The sequence below is a fragment of the Cariama cristata genome, unplaced genomic scaffold (genome assembly GCF_000690535.1).
Source record: "Cariama cristata isolate BGI_N322 unplaced genomic scaffold, ASM69053v1 scaffold16305, whole genome shotgun sequence".
Taxonomy (NCBI): Eukaryota; Metazoa; Chordata; class Aves; order Cariamiformes; family Cariamidae; genus Cariama; species Cariama cristata.
In genome coordinates, this window is record NW_009619349.1 from 586 (window position 1) to 11966 (window position 11381).

Here is an 11381-nt window from a genome sequence, read left to right on the forward strand (position 1 = left end):
ACCTTCATGAGGTTCTCATGACCCCATCTCTCAAGCCTGTCCAGGTCCCTCTGGATGGCATCCCTTCCCTCCAGCATGTCGACCACACCACACAGCTCAGCGTTGTTGGCAAACTTGCTGAGGGTGCACTCAATGCCACTATCTTTGTTGGTGACATGGACAGTCCAGTCCCAATACTGACTCCTGAGGAACACCACTTGTAACTGGTCTCCACTTGGACATGGAGCCGTTGACCACAACTCTTGGAGTGCAACCATCCAGCCAATTCCTCATCCATTGAGTGGTCCATCCATCAAATCCATGTCCCTTCAATTTAGAGACAAGGATGTCATCTGGTACAGTGCCAAATGCTTTGCATAAACCCAGGCAGATGACATCAGTTGCTCTTCCCTTATCCACTAACGCTGTAACCCCATCATAGAAGGGCACCAGATTTGTCAGGCACAATTTGCCCTTAGTGAAGCCATGTTGGCTGTCACCAATCACCTCTTTATTTTCCATGTGCTTTTGCACAGTTTCCAGGAAGATCTGCTCCATGATCTTGCCGGGCACAGAGGTGAGACTGACTGGTCTGTAGTTCCCTGGGTCTTCCTTTTTTCCCTTTTTAAAAATGGGGGTTATGTTTCCCTTCTTCCAGTCAGTGGCAATTTCACCGGACTGCCACAAGTTCTCAAATAGGATGGATAGTGGCTTAGCCACTTCATCCGCCAGTTTCCTCAGGCACAAGCTACTCTCTTTACTCATGATCTTCTCCTTCCCCTAAAAGTCTTCATGTTTTTTTTTTTTAATGGTTGTCAGCACTTTCCCTCTGCTACAACACAGACCTCTGAGTCTATAGTCTCCACTTTCAATGTTTTTCTTCAAGAGTTGTAAATTGTTGTTGCAATCCACCTTTATGATAACAAAGTACTTTTTTTTTGTTTTAATCCAGTACATTTCATCACTTTTGACTTGAATTTAGGAAAAGTTAATAGCTACAACTTTCCTGTTCATTTTTAAGTTTGTGATTTATGGTACACCTTGATGCAGTTGAGACAATATTTTCACTCTTCTGTTACTTTTTTTTGTCCTTAACAATTTATCGCAAACTGGCACTCTTACAGAATTTCTAATCCTTGTTTAAGCCTGACTAGCTCTTGCCCAACACATTCTTAGCAGCCAAGCACCACTTTAACAGACCCAAAAATACTTTTTTCCACTTCATGTTTAAATTTATGATCTGTTAGACAAGTCTCCTCTTCATCATCATTTCTTGCTGCACCTCACTTGTATCTAGCTGAAGTATGCTGACCAGCCTTTATGATCCTAGGAAGATTAAATAGTGCTCATACATTTTTTCTTAGATACAACAGTCTGTATTTAAGATTTTTTCCTACGTCATTTTATGTTTTCCTACACTTAAATATAGAAATGCCTCCTGCAGCATTTGAATTAAGCCACAATTCTTTTCCTTTCTATATGAACTTCTGAAGCCTACCAAAAAGACTCCACCAGTCACCAGAAGGAGAAGTATCCCTCCTTAGTCAGGAGGAGAAGTCTAAGCTAAATAAATTTTAAAAAAAAAAGTTCTTCTCAATCCTTGAAATGAACAAACGTATTATGGTGTCTCTAGAAAGGCCGCACCAGTGGGAGAGTGGAAGGCTGCAGAAAGGCACATGCATTCTTTCAACAGTCTGTTTTTAACTCTGGCCCCAGTAATGCACCATCCAATCTGCTGCTCCTCCCCTCTCCACCCATCTCTCTAGGATATCACCAGAAATCTTCAAAATTTGGACATCTTCAAGCAATGTTTTTAGATTTGCCCATTAACAGGCAGTTACCAACTGAATAGCAGTCAGATGAATTGAGCTTTTTCCTGCGTAGTTTTAAAAAAAAGAAAAAAACAACAAAAACACTCATCAAAAACCCCCATATATTCTTCCTAAGTTATTACAGTGGTGCTCATTGGACCCTTCTTATTTCCCCAGATACAGTAATAGGTCAAAAAAAACACCTTAGTAGTGCACACGTGAAAGTGCCAAAACAAAGAGACTTCTGCTGTGCTCCTCCCACAGTTATCCATCAAAAGTTAAAAAAATTCCCAGGGATAGGAAGAATTCTTTCAGTGCAAGTAACACTGAGTTCAGACAAAGACTTAGAGAGGTGCCATCCAGTTTTTCATTTTTAAAATGAAATTTTGAACTGAAATACAGCAAGACAAGTTAATTAATCCTATTCACATATTCTCTTTTAATGCCTGTGGTGATTTAAGAATCACAAACTATTTTTATATAGTTTTAATACATTTCATCTTACATGCTAAACTAATTACAGCTCTGAAATAATATGTACTGGCAAAGCAAGTACCACAAATATGACAGGAATATGGGAAAGATAAGGGAAGAGAAAACTTATGAGTGTACTTTGTTACATACCTACCACACCTACCGTACGTGTTGTGTAAGAGAAGCATTTGAGAATCCTCAAAAGCTTTTTGCTCACAAAAAGCCACAAAGTAAACACATGGGGGGGGGGGGTGGAATCACAACAAGATGCAAAAGAATTTACAAACAGGAAAGAATACATTCAGTTCCATACACTGCACACAAATTAGGTGGAACAATTCTAGTAAGCACCTTCTTGCATAAAAGTGATCGATTGAGCAGACATAGCAACATATTTGTCTGCTGTCTGTGAATGCATGTCATTCCACACCCATTAGCAGCAGGGTTTGGGGTCTGTGGCATTTTTTTTTGTTTGTTGGGGGGTTGGTTATGAAGAGAGATTTGTTTGCTTGTTTTGTTTTACACCTTAACCAATTTGCATTTGCTTACAAGTCTGTTCTGGCCTTAGAATGGAACGCAACACTTATCTTAGCACACCTTTTTAGACTAGGATGTTAACTCAAAATAAGAATACTGATATATAAACAGTATTAACAAAAACCTGTGTAAATGTAGAGCTTTGTATTTTAATGCTTAGTTAGAAGTGAAAGCTACACACATGTAAATGCTTATATAGGTATTTAGCATGTAAAAAAAGTCAGAAAAGCATGACAATTGACAAAGCTGTACTGCACATCACATATCCTAGAATCTGCAATCCCATAACATCCCCCCTCTACTAATACTGTTCCTGAGCAGCCAGTTACATCCCAAAGGCAGCCTTCCTGTTGTGGTGCTTTATGTACTTTGTTCTGTTATGAGATGCTCCACAACAATTAGGTGTTACATTTATGCAGTTCCTGTCACAGACTTCTTGATAGAATAAATGATAAAAAAAATTAGAATACACATGGACTTCTACCCAACACCAGCAAGTCAGACTCTGGAAAAAACTCACAAGAAACCAGGCAGCCAGCAGTTTTCTCCGCCCACGTGAAACTGGATTTTGTGGAACAAGTATTTTTGCAAGACGGAAAGGATTTGTCTTTGTTATAGAGTTCTGCTTTTTGTGACCATCTATACCCACCTGCTGGTAAGGATCCCTTTTGTTGAGAAGCATGTTGTAACTGGAGAATATGGAAACAGTCATTTAAGCAGTTCATGGTTGCCATGGAAGTTGCTTTGAGCATTAATAGGTCTTGATCCAAGGATGTAAGGTGACCGGAGACAGGAAGGCATTCTATGCTCCTGATCAAGTCTCTCTGCTGGCCCTCAGCCTGGGACATCATCTGTCAAACAAAACAGTCATTTATCATGTGATGGAAGTTGTTGTGTGGTACATGTTTAGCTGTGTATACAGAGGACCCCATATGATTTTATGACGTTAAGAAAACTACAAGGTAATAGAGGTATGTAAAGAAAACTGTACTTTTTTTTTTTCTTGGTGCAGCTACTAACAAGTCATTCAATTCATGACGAAATCCCCACAGCAATACATGGCACTTTATTAACAAGCAAGAATATCAAAGTGACTTCAAAAAAAGGCAAAGAGGAATTTGAACATGATATTTGCTGCAGTAAATATAAAACACTTTCATGCCTGATTGACAGGGAAAAAACTCCACACACACTCTATGTGAGGAGTAATTAAGCTCTGTGCTCAGCACAGCGTGGAAGAGGATCTATGAGGTATTACCCATGGCTATCAAGATCTTTTCACTCCCTACAAGAAGAGATCCAGCACTTTAAAGGAAAAGGCCTGTATCACTCAGTTTGGCTCAACCCATACAGGATTCCCATTTATTGCCTGCACTGCCACCACACTTAGGATCACTATCTCACTGTTTACTTTGCAGAGGGAGAAGAAAAAACAGCAGGATTTTCACCTTTATGTGTTCAAATTACAGCTTTCCTGTTGTTGTTGTTGTCCCCCAGGCTCTCCCCCAAGCTCCTTTCCTCCTTCACACAGAACTATGCACCCCTACATCACAGAACCTGTAACAGCACATTTGTCCACAAAGAGGTATAGCGGCAAAGCACACCAGCCATCAAGCAGCACACTGCAGTCTTCCGAAAACCTACATACTTTCTTCTTTATACTCACAGAAGAAAATAATTGCCTAATTTTGAATTACAGGGATGAAAGCAAACTTCTATACGTGCTAGTCCCTTTTCTGGGGAGGTACAACAAACAGCATTACTGTAACTGGACAGCACTACTCTACGATCATTATGTGTTCTGGCAGTTAAGTTAAATGTAAAAACAGACTAATTTAGCAGGGCAGAAGAAGAATTTCTTTAAAGAATCCAAGATGCATTCGCGCGTTTAACTGCTATGGCACTACTTTTTTCATTCACCAATCCTAACAGTATCTTACTGATTCTTTTTCTTTTTTTCTCAGTACCTTTGCCTGCAATCCCTTCCAGGAATTGCTTTTAAGGTTTTATGCAATAAACACTTAAGCAATATGTGTTCATCCAAGTTTATGGTATGTGGTATTTGGAACATTTTAGGGCTTGGCTACATAGCATGTTATGGTGTGAATTTACAGAGCGTTGGCTCTTTGGAAGTAGAGTTAACTGTGCACAGTCAGCCTTAGCATGTCCCAAGAGTGACAGGGCAGAAAGCTAGAAAAACACTTAGTTATATAGCTTTGCCCCTGCAAGCACATCAGTTGCTATCAGAACATGTGTCTTATTTTCCTTCCAGTCGTGAACGTGATGTAAGTCTTTGTGTGCAAGTTTTTTTCCAATAATTTGAAAAACTGCTGGAGTAAAAAACAAAACAAAGACACAGATAATTAGTTGACAAATCACCACAATCCTTCTGGTGATCTTCACTCTTAGTAATTTACTATGTGGTAGCACCCAAGCACCTCATTACAGGATCAGGCCAGACAATAGGACAAGCCATGCTGTATTCAGCATTGAAGTTCAAAGAGGCACATCTCCTCTTTCAAAGAACACACTTTGAACACTCCTAAGTTTTTCCCGCTTATATGCTTAGATTTGTTTAAAAAAAAAAAAAGAAGAAATAGTGCCAGAGAAGGAAAAAGCACTGTGATTAAAAACTCAAAATCTATCAGAAGCACACAGGCTATAGTTCTCACTTTGCAAATACATGCACCTGCATTTACTGCAAGTCAGCACAATGATCCTCTTAGATCTCCTGTTTTGCAAGCTATCCAAGTCAGCAGCATGACATGTATTTGGCCAAGAAGAAGGGGAAGTAGAAGGGAAAGGGACTGACAGAAGACCCAACTATAGTGTAATTCATGGGGGGGAAAAGCAAAATAAAAATCGAAAAAGGTCACCATGCAGCAGATCCTTTGAAAGAGAAGCTGTTCTTCCCACAGCCTCCCAAACTGAATTTGCAAGTATACAAGTTGTATCTTGCTTAAGTGTAACAGGCATGCACCTGTCCTTTGTGTATTTTAACTGTATCTAAAAAAAAGTAGGTGTATCTAACAAGCATTTTAGCTTCAAAAAGGTAAGCAAACTAACTATGGCATTCAGAAAACCTACCATTACTGAGGATTCTTCAACTGTACAGGTCAAAAAATTTTAAGTTGATAAACAATCATGCTGTGTCACCAAACTCAGCAACAATCAAAAGAGAACATAAATAGTTTTCTGTGCTCTAAGCAATGCTAAGGAAAATCATTCCACTTTACTTCCTGTCTAGTGAGAATTCCAATTAAAGGATGCAAGCCACTGCTTCACTGTTCCAGCTCACACACTCTCCTCTTTCCTCCCTCAAATTTTGAATGCTGTATTGCCATTTGAAAAGACAAAGTTAAAAAGCTATTTCTGAACATTATCTCACTTAAAGGTAGCTTCTCAAACACCAAAATACAACAACAGATAAAGAAAGAAAAACTGCTAAGAGAACTATTAGCATGAATTCTGTAAATATTAATGCCATATTCCATATTGTTGCTGTTTTCATGTCATATATAGGAAAGTACAAATACTATTTAAGTTTACCATATGTTCTAATTGCTGTACCACACTAGCAAGAAGTTTATCACAAGAGGTAACTTGATGAATCAAACTGAAAAGCAACTACCTATAAAGCTTCAGTTTTAAAATCAGTTTGGAAGACAAACTTCTCTTTCAGAAGATAAAGCAGATGAACCCGCTCATAAAAAACAGAAGCCACCGGAATGCCAGCTGAAGTTTTCCTGGCTACCTGACAGGACTTCATGTGTCCTTGCATTAGCACTATAGGAGACTTCACTGCTATTAGAGGATATAAAGAGGATAGCAGCAGTTATCCTTTTGCAAGACATCTGCAAGAACAGCATGCTGTGGACAGAGAGGTTCACAGGTTCTAAGGTCTAAAGAGGCAGTTACCTTGTCTAGCCTACTGAATAATTATGCCACAGCACTTCCTTTAAATCAAGGAACAATGACAATGGCAGCATACCGTACCAGGTAAAGTATTTTCCATACCCATTTACAGCTTCCCACTAATGAACTTGCCACAATGCTCAGCCACATATTTTAAGGTTAATGATGCTCGCAATATAAAGCACTCTTCTGTTCCAGTTCGTCAATTTCTAACTATTCACGCTTCCTAGATCCTTATTTGCTAAATTAAAAAACTCTCCATTAGAAACTTATTTTTGCCAAGCAATGTATCATACTACACTAATTACACTGCTAATGCTAAAACCCTCATTAATATCAATACTACTAAGTGACACAGGTTTGCAATTCAGCAACAAATTTTGTTTTAGTATCATCTTTAGATTTGCATGATCTACTCTGTAAACATTCAGAAGTTAAATCAACCAGCAGTCAGTCCATTCTCAGTCAAAATGGAAAGGTAATTATTTCTGTTTTTTTCCGAAATACACTACACCTGAACGTGTCGTTAAAAAAGTACGCTTCTGAATTGCTCATTTTATCTTGCTCTCTTTTCAGTGACATCCACCCTAGACAATTTGTCCACATAAATTAGCATACCAGAAAGTGCTATTGTATTCTTAAACATCAATCATGACCAATTTCTCCTTAGTCACAGGAAATATAAGTACAGCTTAGTCAATTCTTCTATAGCTTGACAGGGGAAGAAAACAGTGTATGAAATACTAGTATCATAGCAGGTGATGTTACACTTCCTCAAGGATATTCCCTTGTCACCCGTAGCGCTAGGAGTTGCAAGGATGAGAACATGCAAAGTTCTACCTTGAGCATCAGGATATTATTGCAGAGTACAAAAGTCACAGAATATACACCACAGACTTCTACAATTAACAAAGGCAAGTTACTTACCCTCACACAGCTATGCATAGGACGTGCTATTGACAATATATCCAGCTAAGGATAGCAGGTTTCTCCACAATCCTATAAATAATAGGACGGCTCTTTCAAAAGATTACGAGATAATTTAAGGCATACAAACCTCTCTAACATCTACAAGGTGATCTGGCTGCATAATAGGAACTCTTTTTCCAGCTGGCAATCTGTGATGCCCAACAGTGAAAAAGGAAACTGCATTTTGACTCGGTCTTCTTTGCACACCAGGAGAGTTGGCACTTCCTTGGGATGCAAGAGAGAAGCTGCGAGATTTCAGAGGAGGGTTGTTCTAGTGAATAAATAAGCATAGTGAGAAACATTTACAATTAGTTCCTAATAACCAGCAAATATTCTAATTTGAATGATACAGAACCGTTTAATTCTAAGTTTTTTTATAGAGCAAGGACAGATGACAAAGCCCTAATAATGTTTTAGTAGCAACTGCTGAATAAATATTTTGCACTATCTGCTGAGAGTTGCCCTGTTTCATAGTCTAATTATGAACAATCTGTGAAAGGAGACTGATCAATATGTATCACTTCTCTGACTTGAAAATTAGTCCTTGATCTGCAACAGCACAAGAAAGTGACTCCTAACAGATCCTGTAAGGAGAGAGCTCGCATTTAAGAGAATGGGATTTCATTTAGAACTATTCATTGAACTTCTCTCTTACAACAAAGCCAGCTACAAGATGTTGATCTTATCTTAAAAGCAAGGTTTTATTCAGGTATCAGAACAGGTGTTACGGTAATCAGGAGGTTCCATAAAATACACTATATTCGCAACCACCACATGGTTAGAAAATGGAAGCAACAACCCTCAGACACAGTGTTGAGGACTCGCTTCTCAAACTTGGGAATTCATCCTAAATGTATTTGTGGGCTGTTGAGTGGGGTTTTTTTTTAAAAAAAAAAGTAAAGCTCCCAAAATGGAAGGGCTTCAATAACACTGAACACCTGTTTCCTCATTCATTAAAAAAATACAAAACCACTGGAAAATACCAGGCTAATATTCTGATCTTTCAGCTCTACATATCGTTCGAACACCAGCTCACCAGTACCTGCCTAGGGAGGCTAACTCAGCTCTTCAGAGGGAAATGGACTTCACTTTGTTCAATTGCTAAAGCATATTTCTATCACAAGTCAGCTATTACTCAGAAAAATGCTTCTTGAGGTAAGTTTCAAGCCCAACCACACGTCCTTTTTAGTACTTGTCTTAGATAACAGGATAGTTGTATTTGCAACTACTACCACCAGCCTAAACTATTTTTGCCCACGAAAATATCAGTCATACAATACCTTTCCAATAGCTTCCGTGTGATGCTGTGTGCATATCTGTAGCCTGCTAACCCAGTGTTGCCGTTCTTTAGCATCAGTAGCTAATAAAAGCAAACCAAAAGGATTATGTAAATGAAGACATTTCAAAGTATGGGCAAAAAAAGACTGCTTAATTCTTTAAAACAGTCACACAACTTCAACAATGTCAAGTAATTTTTTTTTTAAATCTAAAACTCATTCAGTTGACCTGTAATTAACTATAACAGTAAATCAAGTTCAACATAAATGGCATGTATTTTTTTTTTTTTTAAATTTTGTAACACAAAAATAACTTTAACAAACAATAGTCACACACACACAGTTTAATATAACAGGACACATTTTCCTGGAATAAAACTAAGGTACTCTGAATTAGAAAATAACAGCAATTCATCAAGGGAAGAAATACTAAAAGATTATTAGCCCAGATTTCCATAGCCTACAAAAATCAGAGAATGGGCTTCCATAACCACCACAAGAAGGCTAACAAACTGAATATCGGGAGTAATGTAGTTCTCTGCAAGCATCAATACAATACTGTTATCTACAAATATTTAGAAAACTTTGAATCAGTATAATTTAAGAACACTATACATGAAGACAAAATCCCATTCTATCCATCTGAAGCTCACGGTCTTCTGAAAGTCATCAAACTCAAAGAGTCTGGAACTATCCATAAAGAAGGACGGTTTCTAACTGAAGAGTGGACGAAAAGTTTCACATCTAATTCTCATTGTAGCAGTCTGCCAAACAAGTGGTCTCGTTTTGGCCACGTAGCCAAGCCCAGCAGAGCAGCCACAGGTGAGAGCCAGGAGTGTCCTCTAGTGGAAGAATTCCCTGCCCAAGAATCCAGATCCTACCTCTTAGTTTATACTGCTCCCCGCTGGCAGCATTGACTGTAAAGGTATGAGAATCTTCATCACTGGGTGAAATTACAGCTCCAGCTAGCTGCAGCGTACCCCTGGGCTTTAGATGTCTAGACTGCTCATTCACAAAGTACTCCAGCAGGCCAGCATCATTGTTTAAAACAAAAAATCTGCAATGATAAAAAAGCAAATACACTAAATAAAACCAGCTTTTTTTTTTTTTTTTTTTTTTGGGTGGGGGGCCTGGGGGGTGTTGGTACTAAGAGAAGTCTTTCATTACAAGTTGGCACAGATGGGGTTGGGACTTAAAGACTTGAGTCAGCACAACCCCAAACATATGCATTACATCCCCAACAAGAAGGCACAAAAATTAAGTTCTTAGCAATTTTTTCTCAGAGACCTGAGATTGCACAACAGAACAGCATACCCACAGAAGAGTGCTATTGCAAGTTTTTTGGAATTAAAAGAATACCCTGAATCTTTAAGGCTTACATCCTTAAACTACATAAACTAAGGGTAACACAGCCCCAGATATAAAACAGTTGAGATACAAAACTGTGAAACTGAAGTAATTCCAGATTTAAAAAAAAAATTGAAGTGGACATTATGCTTCAACTATTCAACTGAGTTTAACAATAACTGTACTGACACAAGTCACTGCATGCCAGTGGTAGCACAGGAATTTGGCCAGGGTGGTATGTCAAGGACTTGTCTCTCCAATATTAATTTGGTTGCACTGTGCTGCTCTAGGAACAGCATCAAGCAGGAAGCATGACCAGAGAGTTTCACCTGTCAAAGAAAAGCAAGTTATTCCAGGGGACACACACACATTCTGGGAAACTAAAGGGAAAAGCCTGCTTGAGTTTGAATTTTCAGTAAAGAAGTCTTTATTTTTTTTAAAGGCAACAGCATGCTTTGGCATAAAGCTGAAGACTCAGCAGAAACAAAGACAATATTTTTAATGGAAAAGGAGAAAAAAAATTAATGCTGTACATGCTTTTTACACGTATAAGCATAGTTGTAAGCCACCAAATGAGTTAACTGCTTCATACATCCTATGCATTTTTTCTTATTCATGCCTTAATACTCATATTGTTCATCTACACGTTAGCTTAATCTATACCGAGAAAAGCATAAGACTCTTCCATAAATTTTGGGAAATCCAAGTATTAGTAAAAAAATCTGAAACATGTTCATTTAGATGCTGCAAAGACCAACGTTACTAAAAACCACCGTAAAAGACTTACCGATATTGCCAACCAGTGACGAGATTGGTATATTTCATTAAGTAGCCATAAATATTTTCCATGTGATCACTATTAAAAAAAAAGAAAAGCAATCAGACAATACCAAACAAATTTTATTTCTTCCCAGCTTTCAATCATCATTATCTGTTCTCAGAAAATGAATTCTCATCTTCATTTTTAGAATGGCACTACTATTTTAATGAAGCTACTAACACTTAACAGATTTCCCAGCCTCGTTTCTAAAATAATTTCATAAGACAGTAACCACATTTACTGAACTCCAAA

The 11381-nt window shown here is 38.2% G+C and overlaps 1 protein-coding gene across 1 annotated transcript; it reads right to left on the reverse strand.

Moving 5' to 3' along the window:
• Window positions 1-3450: 3450 nt before the first annotated feature.
• Window positions 3451-11164, reverse strand: LOC104162496 (oxysterol-binding protein-related protein 11-like; the record flags this gene model as incomplete). Its single annotated transcript, XM_009701231.1, has 5 exons — window positions 3451-3652; window positions 7774-7956; window positions 8966-9045; window positions 9844-10019; window positions 11097-11164. Coding segments are annotated over 5 exons (709 nt in total), but the record flags the coding sequence as incomplete, so codon positions are not given.
• Between the last annotated feature and the right edge of the window lie 217 nt (window positions 11165-11381).